General features: G+C 59.3%; 8 protein-coding genes across 8 annotated transcripts; 3 read left to right on the forward strand and 5 right to left on the reverse strand.

Annotated features, from left to right (window-relative positions):
- Nucleotides 1-53: 53 nt before the first annotated feature.
- On the forward strand, nt 54-2,926 carry BO95DRAFT_416431 (Zn(II)2Cys6 transcription factor). The gene is made up of 5 exons (XM_025584387.1): nt 54-90; nt 174-1,330; nt 1,383-2,089; nt 2,143-2,307; nt 2,364-2,926. The coding sequence occupies exons 2-5, from the start codon at nt 491-493 to the stop codon at nt 2,767-2,769; spliced, it is 2,118 nt and encodes a 705-aa protein (XP_025441033.1). The 5' UTR covers nt 54-90; nt 174-490; the 3' UTR covers nt 2,770-2,926.
- Nucleotides 2,927-3,602: 676 nt separating this feature from the next.
- On the reverse strand, nt 3,603-7,466 carry dbp7 (putative ATP-dependent RNA helicase; the record flags this gene model as incomplete). The annotated part of the gene is made up of 4 exons (XM_025589803.1): nt 4,943-7,466; nt 4,463-4,608; nt 4,009-4,276; nt 3,603-3,969 (listed from the first exon to the last, which is right to left on the reverse strand). Exons 1-4 carry the CDS (start codon nt 7,321-7,323, stop codon nt 3,603-3,605), a joined length of 3,162 nt encoding a protein of 1,053 aa, XP_025441034.1. The 5' UTR covers nt 7,324-7,466.
- Nucleotides 7,467-7,666: 200 nt separating this feature from the next.
- Nucleotides 7,667-9,117, reverse strand: BO95DRAFT_444143 (pantoate--beta-alanine ligase PAN6). The gene has a single exon (XM_025586817.1). It carries the CDS (start codon nt 8,877-8,879, stop codon nt 7,809-7,811), a length of 1,071 nt encoding a protein of 356 aa, XP_025441035.1. The 5' UTR covers nt 8,880-9,117; the 3' UTR covers nt 7,667-7,808.
- Nucleotides 9,118-9,565: 448 nt separating this feature from the next.
- Nucleotides 9,566-12,648, forward strand: BO95DRAFT_474472 (lysophospholipid acyltransferase family protein). The gene is made up of 7 exons (XM_025589804.1): nt 9,566-10,346; nt 10,396-10,614; nt 10,677-10,932; nt 10,982-11,660; nt 11,706-12,020; nt 12,095-12,348; nt 12,443-12,648. Exons 1-7 carry the CDS (start codon nt 9,791-9,793, stop codon nt 12,612-12,614), a joined length of 2,451 nt encoding a protein of 816 aa, XP_025441036.1. The 5' UTR covers nt 9,566-9,790; the 3' UTR covers nt 12,615-12,648.
- A 657-nt stretch (nt 12,649-13,305) lies between these two features.
- Nucleotides 13,306-17,150, reverse strand: BO95DRAFT_465004 (LEA domain protein; the record flags this gene model as incomplete). Its single annotated transcript, XM_025589105.1, has 2 exons — nt 13,306-13,836; nt 13,890-17,150. 2 exons carry the CDS (start codon nt 17,148-17,150, stop codon nt 13,306-13,308), a joined length of 3,792 nt encoding a protein of 1,263 aa, XP_025441037.1.
- A 193-nt stretch (nt 17,151-17,343) lies between these two features.
- Nucleotides 17,344-17,944, forward strand: BO95DRAFT_174367 (uncharacterized protein). The gene has a single exon (XM_025580845.1). It carries the CDS (start codon nt 17,538-17,540, stop codon nt 17,844-17,846), a length of 309 nt encoding a protein of 102 aa, XP_025441038.1. The 5' UTR covers nt 17,344-17,537; the 3' UTR covers nt 17,847-17,944.
- A 1,611-nt stretch (nt 17,945-19,555) lies between these two features.
- Nucleotides 19,556-19,957, reverse strand: BO95DRAFT_341968 (uncharacterized protein; the record flags this gene model as incomplete). The annotated part of the gene is made up of 1 exon (XM_025581967.1): nt 19,556-19,957. A coding segment is annotated over one exon (402 nt), but the record flags the coding sequence as incomplete, so codon positions are not given.
- A 294-nt stretch (nt 19,958-20,251) lies between these two features.
- BO95DRAFT_392059 (hydroxymethylglutaryl-CoA synthase) lies at nt 20,252-22,385 on the reverse strand. The gene is made up of 3 exons (XM_025583637.1): nt 22,251-22,385; nt 22,069-22,171; nt 20,252-21,955 (listed from the first exon to the last, which is right to left on the reverse strand). The coding sequence occupies exons 1-3, from the start codon at nt 22,305-22,307 to the stop codon at nt 20,724-20,726; spliced, it is 1,392 nt and encodes a 463-aa protein (XP_025441040.1). The 5' UTR covers nt 22,308-22,385; the 3' UTR covers nt 20,252-20,723.
- Nucleotides 22,386-23,249: the final 864 nt, after the last annotated feature.

Below are 23,249 nucleotides of genomic sequence, written 5' to 3' on the forward strand. Positions count from 1 at the left end.
CCCCGCAAATCTTTCGAGATCGCCGGCCGGCTTCCCTTTCATCCATTTATCCAGTCCTCCAGAGACACTGTGAGCTGCATTCTATTTGATGTTCGTACTCGTCCACCTGCCGAGCTTTGCTTTAGCTTTAGACTCTATGGTTGATCCCTGCAAGCTGACATTTGTTGATCTAGCTTAGTGTCCACCCCACGGTTTACGAGCCTCACCTCAGCGGCCGATGCACATGCATCCAACTTCCAGGACGCGGTCTTTTGTGAATCTTCTCTCTACAGCACACTGTCGCCGTTTGCTTCGCCCCTCCCTCCGAGCTACCGCTGCCACATGTGAATCTGGTGCGCGGACCAGAAATAGCCTTCACGGCGGCCGTCGATATTGTCACCATGCAGAGTCACCGTCTCTGGGGCTGAATTCGGGGCTTGTAGATGATCGCATCGGGACACTGAACATCCTCCAGCCTAGTACGGGCATCACTCGATAAAGCCGGCCTGCTATGGCCTCTACCGTCCACGACCATGTCTTGCCGACACTGGACCTTGACATTGTGCTGGACCTGACGGATCCTGGGGCGGTTGCGGATATTCCCGACCTGGAGTTGGACGACCAGAGCCCCTTCTTAGCGGCCGAGGTCACCACGCAAGGGACGACTCCGACCCCCTCCGACGAAGGCGGGGTCTCGACCCCGAACAGCGCTTCGGTGAACACACCACGCACGTCGGCTAGCCGCGGCCGACGGAAGGGCAAGGTCGCGACGAAGCCGCGGCGCGTCCGGACTGGCTGTCTGACCTGTCGAGAACGGCACCTCAAGTGCGACGAGGCCTTGCATCAATGTCAGAACTGCCGCAAGTCGGGCAGAATCTGCCGGCGTGGCATCCGCTTGAATTTTATCGACACCCAGACCGCGACACCGCCGCACTGTGTGGTCCGTCTCCAGGGAAAAGGGATCACTTTTCGCGATGAGTCTCGGATCATCGCGTCTGAATACGTGGGCGGATTCGAGAGGTACCCTCCGCTTGTTGCTGAGGAAGCCGAGCCTCACGGCATGGCGGGATCGCTGAACTCGAACGCGCCAGCCACGGTCAAGGATAGCTATATGCAAGGGTTCGGGAATGCTCAGTCCGACAATATTGGCGCATCACTCAGCAGCCTTTCTCATTCAGCCTCACTATTCCCAGACCCAAGTACCTCGTATGCCCCCTTTCGGTCGACACGACATGGCCATATCAACTCGACCAACCATACATGTCTCAACAACCCAGAAGAGGTGTTTCTCCTGCAAGTGTTTGTAGAAGAGGTTGGGCTATGGATGGACGCCATGGATGCGGTAAAGCATGTGAGTTTGGGTATTGTGATGTATGGCTCCGGCACGTAGCTGACCCCGCCAGTTTACCCAGGTATTGCCATTCCATGCGTTAGAGGAGCCAATGCTCTTTAAGGCTATTTTGGCTTGTGGTGCGCGACATCTGTACCATGTGAACCCATCTTACGGCGAGCAGAAGGCCGCACTCTTTCACGACGAAGCCTCTCAGTATCTTCTGCGGTCCTTGCAGGATCCGGATCGCGACTCTGCTTTGTGTGCCACAACCGCCATTCTTCTGAACATCTACGAGCTGATGTCGGGTCGACCGATCCAGGGCATGAGCCATATCGCCGGAGCTCGAGCCTTGATCAAGGAATGCAACTGGGATGCGAAGACCCCTGGACTCGGGGGAGCGTGTTTCTGGTTGAACGTTAGCATGGAGCTGATCAGCTGTCTGCACTTCAACTGGGCGCTCTCTTGGAACCCAGACTCCTGGGGTGTTGATTTGGTGTTTGACCAGGCCCAGCCGAGTGTAGCAGGCAACGAAGAAGCCTGGACCCACAAGATGGTCTTCATCTGTGCCAAGGTCGCGAACTTCCGGTCGGCGATGGGCCAGGACCAGGGCGTGGACGATCCCATCAGTGACGCACGGGTGAGCCAGCGATACCAGGAGTGGTGTACGTATAACGAATGGTGCGATCAATGGGTTCGGGCCGTGCCACGGTCCATGATGCCGGTCGGCTATCTTCATTCCTGGCAGACGAACTCCAAATCCGTCTTCCCGGAGATATGGTGAGCTTGCTGTGTTGATTGCTGTGTTTTGTGTCATAGACTAACTCGGGAAGGCTCATCAAACGCTCTACAATCGTGGCTCAACTGCTATACCATACCACTCGCATCCTGCTGACGAAAACGAACCCCCTCGAGTCCGAGTTCAGCGCGGAAATGCAGACCGTCCAACAGGGCCACGCGCGAGACATCTGCGGGATTGTCGCGCACTCGAAGGATCGGTGAGTTTTGTTGGTGCATCGCCTGTTCCACTCCATATGCTAACCTTTTCTTGCAGGGGCGTAGCGAGTCTATCCATCCGGTTCTTGGCCATCGCCGCCGGATGTCTCGTGACGCGCGAGGCCCAGCACGAGGTCTTCGAGATTTTGGATAACATCATCAAGGAGACGGGGTGGCGGACGGAGAACGTCAAGAACGAGCTGCAGGCGGCGTGGGGGTGGAGCAGCCACCACGGCCCGCCCATGGCGACGTCGGAGGAGATCGTGGCCATGTTTGGGAGTGGGGATGGCAGTGACCATCCTGATGCGCCCCTGCGACCGAGCCACATCCCGCCAGAGTCGAAGATCGTGGGGTTGGTCAACCCGCTGATGGCGTCGGCGGATTTCTCGATGGAGAACCATCCGTACCAGGATCATTATGTTGCGCCGCATCGAGCGTTGGGGGGGTTTACGTTTGGGTTGTAGGTGTGGGGGGTAGTCGTGGGTTGTAGCCTTGGGCTTTTGATTGTAGTTTACGAGTGATCAGGCGTTGGTTGGGGTTCTTGGGCGCTATCCAGCGAGGGTGGACATTTGGTGCTTTAGAGTGTACAGTAATTTAGCATATTCTATATTCCCGGCATTGGTTAAACTTAGACATGTTCATCTTGCAACCTCTTTCCGTGTATAAAACACAAGACGCTGTGAATATAAGAACTACTCAATCAGCTTGGCCTTGTGCCATTCTTTTCAGAACGGTTGGATATAGAAGCTTGAATCCCATACAGTCCATCAACCCGGAACGCCAAGACCGCCCGTCAACCACAGATCCGCGTCCACCTTCTGCATGAATCTAACACCAACTTCCATACATCCGCCATCTATAATTCCAATCAACCTCCACCTTCTCACAAACCGAACCCAATCACTCACTCAAACACCCTCATACCCCCCTTTCCCAGTTCTTTAACATAATAGAACCAATGCAATGACCACCCCCCAAACCAAACCCCCCGCAACCCCAACCTACATCCTCCGCGGCCACGCCGCCCAGATCCACAGCCTGCACATCTACCACCATAACCTGCGCTTAGTGTCCGGCGACGCCGACGGCTGGATCGCCGTCTGGGATCTGGTCTCGAAGCGGCCCATTGCCGTGTGGAAGGCGCACGACGGCGCCGTTCTGGGTGTTTATGCCCGGTTTCGGGGGGATGGGAGTAGTGGGGTTACGGAGGTTTTTACGTGGGTTTGCCCCTCCCCTTCCCCTTCCCTTGCTTATTTATGTTGTGTTGGTTCTGTTTTGGCTTGCTTGTTTGAGAGGTTTAGGAATTGAGGGGCTTTTTGAGAGATTTGGTTTGCTGATGAAAGACAGACATGGCCGCGATCACAAGTTGGGGGTGTGGCGGTTCAGCGTTGCTGAGGAGGTAGATTTGCGAAGGGGGTTGCCGGTCGATTCTCTTGGGGGTGCTGCTTCCACGGGCCCTCCGGCGGAGACGGGAGGAGAGGCAGGGCAAGGGGCAGGTGCGGGTGCGGGCGCGGGCAGGCAGCCGTGGTTGGTGCACTCGCTGCCTGTGAACGCGTTGAACTTTTGTGCCTTTGCGTGGGTGGATCTCTCCGCGCTGCTGTCTGGGCCGGTGGCTGTGCCTTCGGATGGGGATGGGGATGGGGATGGAGGAGCGGAGGCCGAGCCTGAGCCTCCGTCCCGGGACAAGTCCCCCTCCCCCGTACTCATCGCCGTCCCCAACGCCCTCAACTCCGGCGCCATCGACCTGTTCCACCTCCCCACCGAGCGGCGCGTCTGCACCATCCCCGCCGACGGCGAGGTCAAAACCGGCATGGTCATGGCGCTTACCCTCTTTCTTGGCCCCGAGGGGCGGGACCTCCACGTCGCGGCCGCGTACGAGGACGGCCGCGTGATGGTCTTCCGGTCTCCCGTCCCCTTCCAGGGTCTGGGTCCGCAGCAGCAGCAGCAGCAGCAGGGTCTTGCAGCGGGCAGCTGGAAATGGGAGAAGCTGTACGCGAGTCGCGCACACGACCAGCCGGTGCTATCGATCGATGCTGCTCCGTCTGGCGAGTGGGTATTCTCGTCCGCGGCCGATGCGAAGGTCGTTATGCATCCTTTTCTTCGGAAAGCTGGCGCTGGGGGCTTGGCGAGGGAGCAGCCGGTCAAGGTGGTGAAGACGCGGCATGCCGGGCAGCAGGGGCTGAGGGTGCGGTCCGATGGGCGCATCTTGGCGACGGCTGGGTGGGATTCCAGGGTCCGGGTTTATTCGTGTAAGACGCTGAAGGAGGTGGCGGTTTTGAAGTGGCATAAGGAGGGGTGTTATGCTGTTGCTTTTGCGGGGGTGGGGACGGGGGATTGGGATGGGGAGGAGGGTGAAGGTGAGGGTGACGGTGGAGGTGTTGGCTCCAGTGAGCGTACGCTTACAGGCCTTAACGGCAGAGGAGGCGGCCTGGCGGCCGTCCATCGGCGACTACGCAATCACAAAGTCCAGAATACCCACTGGCTGGCGGCTGGGTCCAAGGATGGGAAGATCTCGTTGTGGGATATCTATTGAAATGGTCTGTATCCGTCAATCTCTGGATTATTTACATGCTCTTGCTTTTGGTCTTGTTGGAAGAAATGTGAAAAAAGGTGAAGGTTAGTTAAGCAAGATTGAACTCGTTGGCCCCCGCCATGTGCTCCTTCATCTTGGCTCTCATCTTCTGCGCCGCCAGAGACACATCCGCGGCGCCCCGGTCCCCGTCATCCTCGCCGGCCTTGCGCTTCTTCCCGCCCGCCGTGCTGCTGCTGCTGCCGCTGCGCGCCGCCTTGAAGTCCTTCTTGGCGTCGCTGCTGCTCTGCCGCAGGCCCGGCACGTTGATCTTGCTGGGCCGGTCGCGCAGCGCGAAGCTCTTGGCCAGGTGGCCCAGGTGCAGCTCCTTGATGTTGAACATGTGGCGCTCGCTGGCGATGTGGGTCGCGTAGGCGCGGATGTGCGACTGGTACGCGCGGCGCGCCATCTCCAGGTACTGCGGGTGGTCGACCGCCCAGCGCTCGACGTCCATCTGCCAGTCCGTGGTCTTGACCTCCCAGTCCTTGCTCTGCGCCTGCACGTTGCCGCCGAACCCGCGCTTCAGGATGTCGTCCGCGTTCAGCCGCGTCAGCGCCTTGCCGCCGTCGCGGTACCCGCGCTTCAGGATGTCGACGTAGTTCTCCTCGCAGCCGGGCATCAGGAAGAGCAGCGCCCGTCCGTCGCGGCCCAGACGCGCCGTGCGCCCGATCCGGTGCAGGTGGTCCTCCGCGCTGAACGCCGGGTCGTACTCGACCACCAGGTCCACGTTGGGCAGATCCAGACCACGCGACGCCACGTCCGTGCAGATCAGCACCGAGGCCTCGCGGCTGCGCGCGAACGCGCCCAGCGTCGCCGTGCGCACGTGCTGCGGCAGCGAGCCGTGCAGTCGGTGCAGCATCACGGGGTTGGAGGGGTTGGAGAACGCGGTGGCCAGGGCGACGGTGCCGTGCTCGTTGGGTTTGGTGGCTGGCTTCTTGTCGTTGTCGGAATCTTCATCCTCGCTCGACGAGGAGCTGTCGTCGCTGTCGGAGCTTCCGTCGCTGTCCTTCTTGTTGTCGTCTTCCTCGGCCTTGAGCTTGCGCGTGAAGAGCTCGTAGTGGAAATCCACCGAGTCCGCACACGAGACGAAGACAATCGCCTTCATCACGGAGCCCTTGCGCATGAACGTCCGCTTCAGGAACGCCGTCAGCGAGACCAGCCGCAGCTTGGCGGCGACGATCGCGTAGGACTGCTTCAGCTGCGCGGGGACGCGGAACGCCTCGTCCTCGTCCTTGTTCTTGACGGCCTCGGGGTCCTCGTCGGCGGGGTCCGCCTGCACGTGGATCGCGTCCTTCAGACTGATCTCGCCCAGCTTCTGCACGTTCATCTTCAACGTCGCCGAGCACAGGATCGTCGTGCGCTTGGCCGGCACCCCGGGGATGCGACAGGGGCGCTGCCGAGCGTCCAGCTTCTGAATGATACCCTGCAGCTCCTTCTCGAACCCCAGCTCCATCAACCGATCACCTTCGTCCAGCACCAACCACCGCACATTACTCACATCCAGCGCCTGCGTGTTCTCCAGATGATCCGCCAACCGACCCGGCGTCGCGACCAGGATATTCAACCCTTTCCGGAGCCGCGCCTTCTCGGACTTCTTCTTCTCGCCACCGATCACCGTGCCGGCCACGATCCAGTGCGCGCACCGCAGCAAGCCCTCCAACACGACCGCAATCTGCTTGCACAGCTCGCGCGTCGGCGCCAGCACAATGGCAAACAACCCACTATCTCGATGCACGACCGACGACTCCGCGCCGCCGGAGGAGGCGGGCGCCCCCCCAATCGCCAACCCGTCCTTCCCGCCCGCCGACGCCTTGGAGATGCTCATCAGCCGCTGCACCAACGGCAGCAGATACGCCATCGTCTTCCCCGACCCCGTCTCCGCCTGGATAAACGCATCGCTCTCCTCCTTGAGCAGCTGCGAGATCGACGCCTTCTGAATCGCCGTCGGCGCCTTTACCCCCAACTTCGTCAGCAGATGCGCCGCCAGCGCTTCCGACAACCCCAGATTCGTAAACGTATCCAGCCCATCGATCAGCGGCGCGTTCGTCGGCTTCGCCTCCTCCACCTCCACCCCCTCCTCTCCATCCTTAGGCTCGGCCTCCGCATTCTGGGGGACAGGATTCTTGGTGAAAAGCGAGGAGACGAACGGCCGCGCCGACTGGTTTTGATTGCCGCGGGTATGGTTGTTTGGGCCGGAGTTGTTGTTGGTGGTGCTGTCGTCCGTCCGTTGGCGCTTCACCGGCCGCGATGAGACGGCGATCCGGTTGGGGTTCTTGCTCGTGTGTTCGGGCTTGGGCGCGTTCGGGTCGCGCGGCGTCTTCCGGTGCGCCGCGATCTTCTTTGCGCTGAGCCGGTCCCGCCATGTGCCGCCTTTGACTTTTGTGGTGGTGGCGTTGAGCACGGTGTCGCCTCCTAGGGTGAAATTTAGGAGGAGGCCGTCGTCGGCCATTTTTTTGGGGGGGAGGGGTTCGTGAGATGGGTTTTGGTAGTATTGTAGGTGTTGACGAGGGACGGGGTTGTTGGGTGAGGGGGGATTCGAGGTTGAGTTTTTTTAATTGCTGGTTTGTTCCAGACCGTTGATTTTCTCTGAGGCGGTCGGACTGCGGTTGCGGAGGGGAACTGAACTGCCCACTGCAGGAGGAACAGCTTTGCGGATGGGAAATTTTCTCGGGCCGAGTCTCCTTCCGAGCCCTCTCCATGTGCCCTATTTTCCTTTCTTGGTATGCGCTTAACCCGGAGGATCTGGGGGAGGGAGCGGAGGGTTAGTGATTGGCAATTTAATTATGGGGTTTGGATTATAGGTATATGGTCTGTATTTAGTCTAGTTTACATTGTATAAAACATCTTTTCTGGGTGGTTTGGGGTATATGGACTGTACTGTTCGGTATAGCGCGTAGAACCTGACCCGAAGCAACCAAGCAAGCAAGCAAGCAGCTACGCCCGCGGCGCAAAGATCAAGTTATCAATCAGCCGCACGGGCACCTTGCCCTCGCCCAGCCCGCAGTCCTCGCCGGGGGCCGTCTCCTCCAGCGGCGCCATCTTGATCGCGCCACTCAGAATCGCCCCCTTCTCGGGGTCGACAACCTCCAGCTCCTCCAAGGTCTCCGGATCCGCCAGCGAGATGTAATCGACCTCGAACCGCGCGCGCTGGTGCGGGCCCAGCGCCTCCTGCTCCTTGAGGACTTGCGCCGTCACCTCCTCCGCCGCCTCCAGAATCTCCCGCCGCTGCACTTTCTGCCCGCCTGCATACCGCTCCTCCGCCGCCTTCAACGCGCGATACAGCACCAACCCCACGCTCCGCCTTCTGCTCCCGAGATACACATTCCGCGAACTCATCGCCAACCCATCGGCCTCGCGCACCGTCGCCCCGATCTTGATCTCCGTATCCACGTGGAAATCCTTGACCATGCGCCGGACCACGACCGTCTGCTGCACATCCTTCTGACCGAAATACGCGCGCTCCGCGCCCACGATGTTGAACAGCTTCATGCACACGGTCGCCACCCCGCGGAAGAAGACGGGCCGCGCCGCGCCCTCGAGCTTCCGGGCGATGGGCGTGATCGTCACGAAGGAGCCGTCGCCGTCGATCTCCGAGGTCGGCGGCAGCGACGGGTACATGACCTGCGCGGTCGGGGCGAGGATCGCGGTGATGCGGCCCTGGGGCTGCGGGGAGGCGTTGTTTGTATTGTTGGTGGAGCCAGCAAGCTCCGCGTTCAGCGCCTCCAGCTTGGCGACGTCGCTGTCCCAGGTGCGCGGGTAGCTGGACAGGTCCTCGTTCACGCCGAACTGCGTCGGGTTCACGAAGATGCTGACGATCACGTCCGTGTTTTCGGCCGCCGCTTGGCGGATCAGCGACAGGTGGCCCTCGTGGAGGGCGCCCATCGTCGGCACGAGGCCCACGGTCCGGTTGGAGAGGAGCATTTCTCGGCGGAGGGCGCGGAGCGGGGGCACGTCCCGGAAGACTTGGAAGGTGTGCTGTTTGTTGGGAGGTGCGGGGGTGGTCATTGTGCTGGACGTGGTGGGTTTGAGGCGGGATGCGGCGGCTTTTTTGGAGGAGTTTTAGTATGGGTTGGGGTGCATGGGGGGAGGTGGATGTGCAGAGGAGATGGGTGCGTACTGGAGAATTGCCGTCGTAAGGTGAACATTGTGTCTGGGGGTGCGGTGACAAGGATCGAGGTGTTGGATGGATTTTTGGGTGGCTGTTCGGTCTGGCGGATGCGATGAATGCTTCTTTGCCTTTGCGGGTCCCCGCTGTGGAGCTGTTCTGTTCTGTTCTGTCTGCTAACTACCGTCTTGGGGTGATGCTTCAAGGGGACGGCGGTCGACAGGGGAAATGGTCAGTGAAGTTTCTGGAGGAAATGGCCGGGGTCAGATCATCTGGAAATGATCGCATGGATGCTCTGCGGTCCATCCCGAACCAGGCAGACGCAAGAGGCGAGAGGGGAGGAAAAGGTAGAAGGGGATGGGATGATGGATCGTGCTGATGGCTGCTGCGTTGACCTCATCCTTTGCCGCTGCTTCTCCATTGGGTTTAGTGTCTTTAGTGTCTCCTGGTACAGTACCGTCACTTTCACGTGAGCACATCCGAGGTAAGTTAACGTACTGTATCCGTAAGTTAACGGTCAAGCCACTCCGTACTCTGGGGAAATAGCGCGGAGATCGTCCCTTTTCTCGTTTCTTGCTCCAATTCCATCAGCATCCTGGAGCTATCTGATCATGGCTCCAGCTCTCTACCCACTTCCTCTCACCTGATCATCTTCTTCTTCAACTTCACCTTCATCTTCATCTTCATTGCCTGATGCTTTAACGAACCGTGTTGAGCTTGATCTCCATCTCCCATCCCTGTCCGACCAACCAACAATTCCCTCGGCGTTCCCGCGTATAGCACCACCACGACCCCCCCAATCTCAACCACAATGCCCTCCGACACCAACCCCCCAGTCGGCGAATCCGCCCCCGACCTCGAGATCGTCGGCAACAAGCTCACCATCCACCCCAGCGGCGTCACCGGCGGGCCCGAGCCCCAAGATGACCAGATCACCGAGCGCAACCTCGTCCGCCACATGGCGCGCTTCCGCGAGAACCCCTTCGACTTCCTCCGCGAGGTCAGCCTCTACATGTCCGGCACCGGCTGGCGCGCCTACGACCAGGTCATCGGCCAGCCCATCTTCTACCCAGGCTTCTCCGAGCGCATGAAGTCCCGCATCCTCGCCAGCCCGCTGCTGCAGGGGAAAGTGAAGGAGCTGGCCGAGCTGCGTCTGGCGGTGGAAGTGCAGGAAGGGCTGCTGGACGTGGTCCCTGGTCCGTCGCGGGACGCGAAGAAGGTGCACCGGCGGAATGAGATCGAGACCCACCTCAAGGAGGTGGTCGACTCCATGCTGGAGAATATGATCTGCAAGATGGAGAGCAGGCGGTTTATTCGTGGCGCCTACTATGTCGCTACGCAGCTGCTGACGAGGGCGTATCATCAGGGTATGTATTGGGCACGACGGTGGCTGATATGGGTGCTGATGTCGGGTAGGGATCCATGTGTCTAGCGAGGAGGTCCTCCGGTTAAGGTCGGTGGCCGAGGAGGCGGCGCGGAAGAAACGGTCCATTGTCTTCCTGCCGTGCCACAAATCCCACGTCGACTATGTGTCGCTGCAGTTGATCTGTTACCGTCTGGGGATCGGGCTTCCGGTGGTGGTCGCCGGTGATAATCTCAATTTCCCGCTGGTGGGCCCATTCTTGCAGCATGCAGGTAAGATTACGGCTGCTCGGCTTTGCTTATCTGTACGGACGGCTGACGGATGGTGGGCGCAGGGGCGATGTGGATTCGTCGGAGCTTTGGGAATGATCCGCTCTATAATACTGTCGTGCAGGCGTATATCGACACGCTCCTGCAGCAGGGGTTCAACTTCGAGTGTTTTATTGAAGGTGGTCGGTCGCGGACGGGGAAGCTGCTGTCGCCCAAATTTGGGATCCTGAGCTTTATCCTGGATAGTGTCTTGTCGGGCCGGGTGGAAGATACGATTATCTGCCCTGTTAGCACACAATACGACAAGGTCATCGAGACTGAGTATGGCGCCAAGTCCTGGTCCGTGGCTGTTGGCTAATCGCGACTCCAGGTCCTACATCAGCGAGCTGTTGGGTCAGCCGAAACGAAAGGAGAACCTGGCGGATTTTCTTTCCTCCTCGTCCGTCTTGTCCTTGAAGCTGGGTCGGGTCGACGTCCGCTTCCATGAACCATGGAGCCTGAAAGAGTTCATCACCCAGCAGTTGACACGGCTCCCAGACCAAATCACCGAGATTGGCAGTCAGAAGCTGAGCAATGTGGAGCGAGGCCGCATCTTAAGGTCGTTAGGGTACCGGGTGCTGTCAGATATCAACAATGTGTCAGTCATGATGCCCACCGCTCTGGTCGGAACGGTGCTTCTCACGCTGCGTGGCCGCGGGGTGGGCAAGGGCGAGCTCGTGCGACGCGTCGAATGGCTCAGTGAACGGGTCAAAGCCAAAGGCGGCCGCGTGGCGCACTTTTACAGATTCCCCACCGAAGTGGTCGTCGACCGCGCACTGGAGGTGTTGGGGCCGCAGATTGTGGGCAAGGTGACCGGACTGGTCGAGCCGACCTACTACGCGGTGGACCGCTTCCAGCTCTCCTTCTACCGCAACATGACGATCCACCTCTTCATCACCGAAGCCCTGGTCTCGGCGGCCATGTATACGCGCATCAAACAAGGCGGCGGGCCGTCCTACCAGCGCATGTCGTTCCCCGAGCTCATGAACCAGGTCTCTTTCCTGTCGCAGGTACGTTCTCCCCGCTTTGCATCGCCCATCCACTAACCAACCCAGCTATTCCGCGGCGAATTCATCTTCCCGCCAGAAGGGTTGACCACCAACCTGGACAAGACCCTCCGAGGCCTGGAGAAGGACAACGTGATCATCGTCAGCCGCGACCCCTCGTCGGGCAAGCCGCTGACCGTCGAGCTCAGCGAAGCCGAGCGCCAATGCGGCCGCGAGAACTACGACTTCTACTGCTTCCTGATCTGGCCCTTCATCGAAGCGTCGTGGTTAGGCTCGGTCTCGCTACTGGGACTCACGCCGCCCTCCGACTTCCCGAAAGACGTATGGATCGATTTGAGCAAAGCCCAAGACAACGCCCAGCTGGTAAGCCCCCTTTCCCTTTTTTCTTTTTCCATCCCGGTTTCTCTCCAGGAATACAGAACTCACTTCCCGTACAGCTCGGCAAAACCCTCTATCACCAAGGCGACCTCTCCTACTTCGAAGCCGTCAACAAAGAAACCCTCAAGAACTCCTACCAACGCTTCGCCGAAGAGGGCATCATCCACATCGCCAAGAGCAAGGGATCCAAGGCCTCCTCGGTGCGCCTCGCCCCGGAATGGACCCCCGAACGCGATCCCGCCACCGGCCAGGTCCTCCCGCGCGGCCGCCTGTGGGATTTTACCGAGCTGATCGCGCAGTCGCGACGTGAGGGGTGAGTTTGCCCTCAGAAAGTCTTCCGGGCTTATGGACCCCCATCTTTTCTACCCAAGATATTATACGATACTAATTCCTATGTCTGTGGCCAGGAAAAACCGCCGCGACGGCGCAACGGTCTCCTCGCGCGTCATGCGCATGTCCGACCTCGTGGGCCGGCGGCTGTTCGAGGACGCGACCGCCGGCCCTACCCCGGCCGACGAGGTGGATTTCTCCGTCCAGCAGGTCCGGCGGAAGGCGATCGCGCCGACGGCGAAGCTTTGATTCTTCCCCCAGGGATTGGATAGGGAAAGGGTAGGGGTGGGGGTGGGATGTGGGGTGTGGGGGTTGGGGTGAATGGGTGAATGGGTGTCGAGGCTTGTGGGTGTAGGTGATCGGGTGGTTTGGGGATGGTTGAGGATAAGGTTTTATACCCTCTTTTTTTTGGTTGTTTCTCTGGAGTATAATGTGAAGTATACGAATATAGTACAGCACAGTAGTATAGTACAGTACAGTACATCAATGATATATCATCTCAAACTTGGTGGTGGGTTTTAGGGGGAGATTTATGAACACATGGTGTGAATGCGGTCAGTGTTCCTGGCAACCCCACTGACCAGCTACATCAGCCAGCATATTCCCCCTGCACGAATAGCTGCGATGCGATAAGATGAAGGCGAATTCTAGGGGAGATCTACAGTACTATCCCTCTCGCCTCCCTGGATGACCGTGCGAAATAACACCCTGCGGGGGGTCTGCTTACTGGTACATAGTAACTTATGACTTGTATGTCGATCTTTAATCAAGGCAGACAAACTACGCTACCAATGACGCGACACGACACGATTCAGATAAGATCAAAGACAGTCAAATTGGAGACATCAGACAGCTAACAGTACAGGTATCAAGCTCGTCATCACAACTACATCACAAAGATATAAGAATCACAATCTCAACCACGGCTCGCGCCCAACCTTTATTTCTTCTTGCGGCCAGTCAAGCCCAGGGCGTCGGTGAGCGAGGTCAATCCCAGGCTGCTGAGCAACTTGTCCAGACCCAAGCCACCGAGCAGGCCCTTCACCAGGGGTCCCAGTCCCAGACCTTCCAGCAGACGACCGACCAGACCAAGGACACCGCTCAGCAGCAGGCCGACCGCCGCGATGATCTGGAAGAGAGGCTCGCTGAGCAGACCCCAGAGAGGGTTGAGCTCCTTCTTGGCGTGAGGCATGCCGGCGATGCGCTTCTTGCCGTTGTCGATGGTGCGCAGCACCGTGTCGGTGAGTTCCTTGAGCTGGTCAGCCAGCGCGTATTCTTCTGGAGAGGCCTCGTGCGAGGCGGCGCGGGCCTTCGCAGTGGCGGCGATGCGTCCGTCGGGGTCGAGGGCCCGGATCGCGCCGTTGCATTCCTGGAGGATCTGGCCACCCTCCTCCAGAAGAGGCTTCACGTCCTTGACCAGCTGCTCTTCGTCCAGCTCCTCCTTCGGAGTGCGGTCGGCCTTGTCAACGTGCTGGGAGATGTTAGCAATCAGTCCTATACCATCGCCTGGCGCTAGAGTCTTACCTCGGAGATCATCTTGCAGATAGGACGAAGGCGGTCTAAGGTGGATCCAACAATCGCGCTCATCTTCTTGGCCAGCTGACGGTCCTCCTCCTCTTTCTTTTTCGCCTCCAATTCCTCGGGGGAGGGACCGGGCTCCTCTTCCTGCACCTCCTCCTCAGGCTCCTCGGGTTCAGGCTCGGGCTCGGGGATGTTCTCAATCAAGGTACATTCGCCAATCTTGTTGCCATCGTTGTCCACAACGTAGCCGTTGTCGTCAATCTCCTTCCCGATCAACGAAGGAAGGTCACCTGAGGTCAGCTTGCCGATGAGGTTGCCATCAGCATCGCGCACCTCTCCCTCCTTGTTGACCTTGCGGCCGGCCATGGGGTTGATGTTACGCTTCTTTTCCTCGGGCTCCCAGCGCTCAGCCTTGCCAATGGGGTTGCCGTTCTTGTCGAGAATGTCGCCATCCTCATCGACCTTACGGCCCTGCAGGCGCTTAGCGTCACCCTCGATCACACGACCAATGATACGGTCAGTGCCATCGGTGACCACGCCGTCCTTTCCGACGACCGCATTGTCAAACCCGAAGAAGGGGCCCTCGGGCTTCTGCTCATCGGCTCCAGGGACGAGTTCAGCCTGGCCAATGACCTTGCCATCGTCACCCCAGATCTGACCCTTCTTGTCGACCTTGCGTCCAGCCAGTCCCTTGCCGCCAGAGACGACACGACCGAAGACCCGGCCCTGCCCGTCAACGACGTTACCAGCCTTGTTGACGACCTTACCCTCCAGAATGGAAAGGTCCACCTCCTCGGGCTTTTCTTCCTCGGGCACCTCGTAGGGCTCCGCGTGACCCTTGACGCTGCCGAACTTGTCGATAATGTCTCCATCCTCGTCGACAGCCCGGCCGCGCAGGTTCTTCACATCACCTTCGGTCACCTTACCGACAATGTTGCCCTCTTCGTCCTCAACGAATCCTTCCTTGTTGACCACAAGGCCCTCCAGACCAGCAAACGGTCCCTCGGGCTTCTTCTCGCGCTCGTTCTCGGGGATCAGCTCGACCCGTCCAATGGGCTTAGGGCCGTCATAGATCTGGCCATCGTGGATCTCCTTGCCGGCCAGCTCCTTGGGGTTACCTTCGACGACCCGACCGATGGGGACGCCCTTGGGGCCGATCACATAGCCGAGCTTGTTGGGGGTGAGACCCTCCAGGCTGGAGAGGTCGATGGTCTCAGGCTCGGGCTCGGGCTCCTCGTCGGGAGTCTCGTAGTACTCCGCCTTGGCGATAACGTTGCCGTGCTTGTCGGTCACATCACCGTCCTCGTCAACGGGCCGGCCCAGGACCTTCTTGGCGTCGCCGTCGACGATCTTGCCGACACGCTTGCCGTTCTGGTCCTCGACCCAGCCGTCCTCGACGACGTGCAGGCCCTCCAAGCCGCCGAAAGGAGGCTCATCGGGGTACTCCTCCGGAGCGAGGGTCTGGGCTCGGCCGATGACGTTGCCGCGGTTGTCCCAGAACTGGCCCTTGTCGTCAAGCTGAGCGCCGAGAGAAGCAAGCTTCTTCGCATCACCCTCAATCAACTCACCAACGGGCTTGCCGGTGGCCGGGTTGATGATCTTGCCCAGCTTGTTGCAGCGCAGGCCCTCCAGGGAGGAGAGAGGGGGGAGCTCCTTCTCAGCTTCGGTGCCTTCTTCGGCTGCCTCCTCAGTTGCCTCCTCGGGGGCCTCTTCAGGGACCTCTTCCTGAGCGGTCTCATACTTCTCCTCGGCGGCATCTCCAGGGGCGCTCTCAGGGACACCTTCGGTTGCCGCCTCAGCGGCCTCCTCGGGGGCCTCCTTAGCCTCACCCTCAGCCTCGGTGCCAGCAACTTCAGAGCCGGGGGCCTCGGACTTGTCACCGACGGTTTCCTTGGCCTCGTTGGCTTCAGTGCCAGCAGCTTCGGTGCCTGGGGCCTGCGAGCCAGGCGCTTCGGACTTCTCGGCGACAGTCTCCTTGGCTTCGTCAGCCTCCGTACCAGGCGCTGCGGATTTCTCAGCGACGGTCCCCTTAGCCTCGTCAGCGTCGGAAGCCTCAGGCTTCTCGCCAACGGCATCCTCAGGGGTGAGCTCCTCAGCCGAAACATTATCAGCCGTCGACTTGGGGCCGACGGTGCTCTGGTCATCCTCAGGCTGAGCTCCGGAAGAGGCCTTGGACTTGTCGGCAGCAGAGCCCGTCGCCTTGGAGGCAGCCGTACCAGCGACGCTGGCCCTCTGCTCGGCCTCCTCGCCCGACTCACGGGAAGCGGCCTTGCTCGAGCCGGCGGCACTTCCCGCAGCCTCTTGAGGAGCGACATCCACGCGACCAAGGACGTCACCGTCGTCGCCGAGGATCTCGCCCTGGTCGTTGGGCACCTTGCCCGCCAGCTCCTCGGGCTCGCCCTCGACGAGCTTCCCGACCGTCTGGCCGGCATCATCCTTGATATCGCCGGACTCCGAGACAGTCTTACCCGCCAGATCCGCGACATTGCCGACCGCAGCGGTAGCGGTATCCGCCGCCTGACCGACGGTGTCGGCCGCCTGATCGACAATTCCATTGGTCTGCTCATGCTGGCCCTCCTCTTCTGCTTCTTCCTGGTCCTCATCCTGCCCATCAACCTGGCTGGCGTCCACGCCATCCTGCTGATTCTGGAACGCCTCCGCCAGCACATCGACCACCCCGATCAGATCGCCATCCTCGTCGAGGATCTCGCCGTTGTCGCCGACGGTATACCCGACCAGATCCTCGGGCTTGCCCTCGACCAGCCGACCGATCGCGGTCCCGTCCTGGTCGTGGATGAGCCCGTCCTCGCCGACCTCCAGGCCCTTGAGGACGGACAGGTCGAGATGCTCGGGGTGCGACTCGGTCGGCCCGCCGTTCAGACTCGGCGTCGGCTGCTCATTCTCTTCTTCTTCTCCCTGCTGCTGCTGCTCCTCCAGGCCCTCCTCCTGGGGCTGTTCTTCCTGGGGCTGCCCGGCCTCACTCTCGGTGCGGCCCGCGCGACTCTGGGCGCGGGAGCCCGACGCCGAGGCCGAGGCCTGGGAAGGAGCATCCTTGGGCGCCGGGACGGGCGAGTCGCGCTGCTCGGACTGGTGGCGCGCGGCGGAGGCCTTGCCCTTCGGGGTCGGGGTGGTGGGCACGCTGGGATCGTCCTCGGTCTTCTCGGTGGCGCCGGATTGCTCGCGGCGGAGCTTGGGGGGCGTGCCCTTGCGCGAGTCGGGGCTGAGGTTCAGCTTGGAGACTTTGCTGATGAAGGGGGAGGACATGATGAGGAGTAGAGTGATGATCAATGGATAGTGAATGGTAGGTTGTGTGTGATTGTGTGATGGAAGTTGTGGGTGGGATGGTACAGGGTACAGTCGAGCGAAACAGGAAGGTGCGTTGGATAGCAGTGGAGTGAGGTGGTATAGGGCAGTGGTCTCGAACAGGCAACTGCGCGTCGATCCCGAGTCGAAGCTGTTATACTATAAAGTAGTGGTTGTAGTAGTAGTAATTGTGCTGAACCTCCAGTCCGGAATCAAACAAGCGAAGGCAGTCGTATCGTATCGTATCGTATCGTATCGTGTCCAATCCTCGTCCAGTGGTGCTGTGCTTCGTAATTAGGTGTAGGGAAGTAGGGAGTCGTGAACCGTAAACTAATATACAAGTCGTGGATGTGGATTTTGAGTCAAGTGCGAAAGAACAATTATGAATCGAGAATCCAACCCCAGCGAGTCCCGACATCCCTCCCCCTTTTATGTTGCATCTTGTGTATCGTGACGAGGAGGACGCTGATGATGTCGATGCGTGTAGTTCGCAGCGCTATCCACCTACGTCATGCGCTACGAGCGTTGTGCTGCCGGAGGCTGGGCTACGCCAGTTCGACCTGTAAGCCCTACGCGTCACATCGGGGGGAGGTGGGCTGCAGGGATCTTCTTAGTGCTAGTGTCTGTGACATCGTCGCGGTCCTGCAGGGTGAGTGAGTGGTGGAGAGGGCACGGAGACAGGAACATACTGCATTACAGGGTACGGGGTGAAGGAAGAAGGGCTGGAGTGCAGTGGAGTGGAGAGGGTACTGTCCTGTAGCAAAAGTGGAGTGGGTGTAAATGCCGGACTCTTTTACTTTTTCATCATCGCGGATCCACTTGCTCGGCCGAGGATACGAAACTGGCTCGGGGTTTAGGAGGGGGAGGAAGCATTGCGATGGGTGCGAGGAGGTCGACACACAATCATCATTGCGTCAGGTTGTGCAGGGATGAGGGTCGTTGACTGTGAGATGTACCATGTGTATATCGTGTTAGGGCAGCGGGACGGGATCCCAGCTGCTCCTTCGACGTACGGGGGCGGCAGCGACATCAGCGTGCAGGAGTGCATGCATGAGCGGTAGTATAAAAGGATGGGTGGCTTCAGGAGAATCCTCTGAAGTGATTCTCACTTTGCTGCAGTCTACTTTGCTATAACTTTTCGCATACATACCATCCTTTTTTGAAGAGGGACTCCACTCTGCAGCAGTGGTGCAGTCCCTGTCTCCCTCCCCTGTCAGTCAACTCAGTACCTGGCTGTCACTGTCATCGAACAAAGACATGGATTCCGGTGTTTTGCTGGGGCCGGATGAGATCATGGGCGGCTCCACTTTTCACATCTCGGAGAATTGATCAAGCCACCGTAGCCACCCAGAGTGCCCGTGCCCACGAGTTTAATTGGAGGTCCCGCCCGCCGGTTTTACAGGTCGATGGTGACGTATCGGGCAGGGTGTCTGAATATTCAGCTGGATGACGGACAGTGGCGTGGATACGTATGCATTGGGTACAGGCTGCTACTGACCAACTTCTACAGCTGTGTAGTACATACTCAAGTAATACATGTACTTTTAAGTGACATATGTGTAGGATCAAACCCTTCTATCTCTTCAATTGTGGACTCAATAGACCCCTCCTAGTGTTTGCTAAACTAATCCATCATTAACAGCAACATGAATCATGCCTGTCTTGTGCATTGTGTTCGAGTCCGTTAAATGTCAACTTGACAATGGGGCATGCCAAGGGGTGGAATCCGGATCGTGGCGTGACGTAATGGGGGAAGATCGCGTGGCGTTGGCCCCGCCCGACATGCGGATTGGCTAGAAGGAGTGGTGGGCGGTCTAGACTGCCGTTAATTTATTCTTAGTGGGATCGGCAGCTTTGGGGTGGGATGGTTGCCGTATACATTTGTATGAGTACTTGTAAGTCAAAAAGAGAGTCAGTCAGTGGGTACCAGCCCTACCTGATCCTGCCAACTTCTACATAGTAATACATAGTACTCATCAATCCAGAAATTCACTAAACTAAACAGTCATGCATTAGCAATGCACATGAAATGTGCCTGACATAACCGCCACTGCAGCAGACAATCAACTTGTAACTATAAAGAGATATATTCTCAGACTACTAGTATACGCCAAGTATAACCCCAACCCCAACCCCAAAAAAGCTTGTAGTATAGTAAAGTCAAGTACACAATCTCCCAACCAGCTTTATAACCTAGCCCCCTAAATCTCCACCGTCTACCATTCCCCTCCCACCTCCCACCTTACTCAACCTCATCACCTTCCCCCCCTCCCCCAAAGAAAGACAATCAATCACCCCTTCCCCCGCTTCCCCTCTGTCCCAGCACCAGCACCTCCCCCCTCAGCACCACCCACCTTCTTCCGGCCCCTCACCTCCCGCAATACGCGCTCGTACCGCTCGAACCCCTTCCCCCAGCCCGTCTCCCCAGGCTGCGTCCGCACCCGAAACACATGCGCCTTGCGCGTCCACCCCATCCCCGAGCATCCCGGCTTGACCGCGTTGTGCGCCGCGCCGCCGGCCATCGGGTCCAGAAACCGGCTGACCTCCGTGTTGCCGGGGCTGACGTACAGCGGGTCGTCCTCGCGGTAGTCGTCCAGGGCGCACTCGGCGTCCGAGGCCAGCACCTCCAGCGCCGGGTCGGTGATGGCCGGGTCGAACGACCACGGGTGGTGCGCGGCCGCGTCGTCGGTGCCGCTTTTGGACGTCTCGTAGGACTCCGGCCGCAGGAGGTGGCGGTCCAGGTCGGATTCCGGGTGGCGGTTGCGGTGGTGGCTCGTGAGGTAGGAGGAGGAGGGAGTCGGGGCCGGGTTGGGGCTGGTGCTGGTGGTGTTGGTGTTGGTGTTGGTGTTGGTGTTGGTGCTGGTGTTGGTGTGGGGGGATCGCTTTGAAGGTGGTTTGTAGAGGGGAGGGAGGTGGGATGGGGTTTGGGGTTGATGGCCTAATCCCCTGGGGAGGAGGAGAGGGCGGGAGGCTTTGGTTTTGGTGGTTAGACGCCACATTGTAGGTAGACGGTTGGTTCGTCTTGGAATGAGATGTGCTTGGGGATTGTGAGGCTGATATACTCTGGGATTATTTGTAGTAGTTGTTGTTGGTTGTGATGGGGTGGGAAAGTCACGCTGTCAGTCACCCTGGGCCCTTTATGGGAATGGATGAGGTTGGCTTTGACGCTTCACATGCTGACGTCAAGATGCTCGAGTACGATCCGAACCATGGGTGCCGTGCGACTCGGGCCTGTCAGAACACCACCCCGGACTCGCTACCAACCATGACCGCAATGTCCGGTGTCTTCATTCATGGGTAATCCTGTCCGCCAGTCTGGGGTTGGTTAGACTTTGTGAAACAGCCTGCAGCCTAGCCTACATCCTGTCCCGCAACCGCTCCCAAGATACAACGCAACGTGCCCTAAGTAGAGAAGTCTCGCCATCCGACACTACCGCAAAGCTCAACCCACCTCCATTCATTAACTTAATCACCTTAACCTCATTTCGAACAGCATTCTCATCCATATGAACACACATCCTCCGAGACACCCACCTAAGCCTTGACCGCATACCTCCTCCGCAACAGCTCATCCACATACTCCAAGTAATACGTCCCCGGCAGCAAATCTCCCACATCCCCACGAGGCACATACTCCCTCCGCTGAAACGCCCGCTCCCTCAACCGACACATCTCATCCCACACCTCCGGCGCAGCGGGCACCCGGGCCGCCAACCGCCTGTGCAGATCCAGCCTCTCCGCCATGACAGTCGTGTCGCCGCGCACCACCAGCGTGAAGAGGGTGCTCGCCAGCCCGCTCCCATAACTGAACATGCCGATCCTCTTCCCCTGGAGCCGCCCACTCGGCACGGAGGCCAGCAAGCCCACGAGCCCGGAGTACAGACTGGCGGTGTACATATTCCCGCACTGGGCCGGGACCAGCAGCGCGGGCCGCACCCTCTCCTCAAAGCGCGACTGCGCCAGCGCCATCAACTGCTTCTCGAGACCCTTATCCCCAAGGGTACTCGCATCGTCCAGACCCGCCCCCCGGGGCCGCAGCTCCTCCGGAACTCCCCCAGTGCGCAGCAGATCATTCCACAGCAGCCGCGCATACGCCTTGGCCACGAGCTTGCAGTTGGGCGCGTGGAAGAGGAAGTAATCGAAGGCGTCGATGCCAACGCCCACCGCCCCCCTCGCCCGCCCTGCCTCATCCTCCTTCCCCTCCGCCTCCTCCTCCTCCTCCAACGCAAGCATCTTCTCCACCCAACCCCGATAACACCCATCCACCGCCTCGAGATAGCACCTCCCGGACCCCGCCCCGTCCACAACCGCCGCCTCCCGCCCAAAATCCGCCTTGAAGAAGTCCCACGCGTGCCGCATGTACGACGCCCGCGGCACCCCCGCCTCCACCACCACAGGCGCGTCCGCCCCCACAAGCATGGCCACACACCCCGCGCCGCCCGTGGGCCGGGCCGCCGCATCCTCCCGCGCATACGCGGCGATGTCGCCGCACACGACCACGGCGTCGCGGCCGTCCCACGCGGAGGACTCGATCCACGCGACGGCGGCCAGCAGCGCGGCGGTGCCGCCGTAGCAGGCGTTGTAGGAGTCCACGCCCTCGATGTCCGGGTTTTCTGGCGTGAAGAGCTGCATGAGCACCGTTTTGGTGGATTTGGAGCGGTCGAGGAGGGATTCCGTGCCCACGCCTAGGTAGCCGATGGAGGCTGGCGGGATGGTGTTTTTGTGGAGCAGGGCGGAGAGGGCGGTTAGGGCTAGGCTGTTGATGTCTATCCAAGCCGTGAAATCCGTGGGTTAGCGGTTTGCTAGGCGGGAGGGGACCGGGGAGGTTGCAAGGGGGTGGGGACTGGGGGATGAAGGGGATGGATCATGGATGGGATACCCTCGCGGTCATCGCAGAAGCTCATGTTCGTTTGGCCCAAGCCGATCGTGTGCTTGCCGGCGCTGACGTGCATGTATTTCTCGAGGTCGGGCTGGGGGACGTACTTCCTCCGGATCGTTTCGTTAGGTCCTCGCCACACCACACCGGATGAATCCTGGGAGAGATGAGTGGAGACAGCTTACGCGGTTGGGAAAGTAGATCTCGATGGCTTTGATGCCGACGTTCTGGGGGCGGGTCATGCTGAACAGGGGGGGTCACTGAAGATGATAATGACCAAAAATCGGAAGAAGATGATGATGTGCTTTGCGGAATGGTTGCGCTTGTTGCTTGATCTATAAGCTGTCGCACTCTGGAGTATTTATATCCGCTCGACCAGCCCGGTGGTCGGGGCTGGTGTCGATGTCGGTGTCGGTGCTGGACTAGGCGTCAGTGCTCGCGACTACGGTGTACATCAGAGCATACCGGCCACGATTCAGCTCGGACTACCGGGATTTCCTCTTCAGGTCGTCGACTATGGCTGCGGCCATGCTAGTCGACTGTGCTAGGGTGTGGTGCTTGAAGCTAAGAGGTTAGGTTCGTGGTAGGCTGCTGTTCGACCGTGGTGAGTGGGTGGGTGTGGGTTGGAACTGCCAGGGTGATGGGGGTTATACAGCACCACCTTGGCTGGACATGCGCAACCCAGACTTTGAACCGGTTGAAGTCAACAAGGTGCACTTTTCCTAGACAAATAGGTGAGGCACATTACCTATAATGAATGCTCTTGTCGGGCTCATTGGCGGACCTCAACAACCCTGACCCGAGCACGATCCATGTTGAACGCGCCCTTCTCTCAGTCTCGACCTCGACTGAAACAACCAGGGTCAGTGCAAGACATTTCATTTAAAGACAAACCCCGCAGCGCTAGGCAGTTTCCAGACAGAAATTGGTGGAAGACTATCTGACTCCTGATGCGGGTGTTAATGGTAAGGTTGATGATGATACTGCCTGGATGATGAACCAGCCACCCCTCCCAGCTAATAAGAGTGGAATCTCCCCGATTGGGGAATTTGCTTGAAAGCTTTTATCAATTTTCAGAGGGGACGATTTATCTTTGAAGTGGTTCGCATAGCCCTTTGTTCTTCTCAGGCGTGCAGTGGACATACATAGTTCTCCTCCTCCTCCTCCTCCTCCTCCTCCTCCTC

This window comes from Aspergillus brunneoviolaceus, assembly GCF_003184695.1.
Source record: "Aspergillus brunneoviolaceus CBS 621.78 unplaced genomic scaffold BO95scaffold_44, whole genome shotgun sequence".
NCBI lineage: Eukaryota > Fungi > Ascomycota > Eurotiomycetes > Eurotiales > Aspergillaceae > Aspergillus > Aspergillus brunneoviolaceus.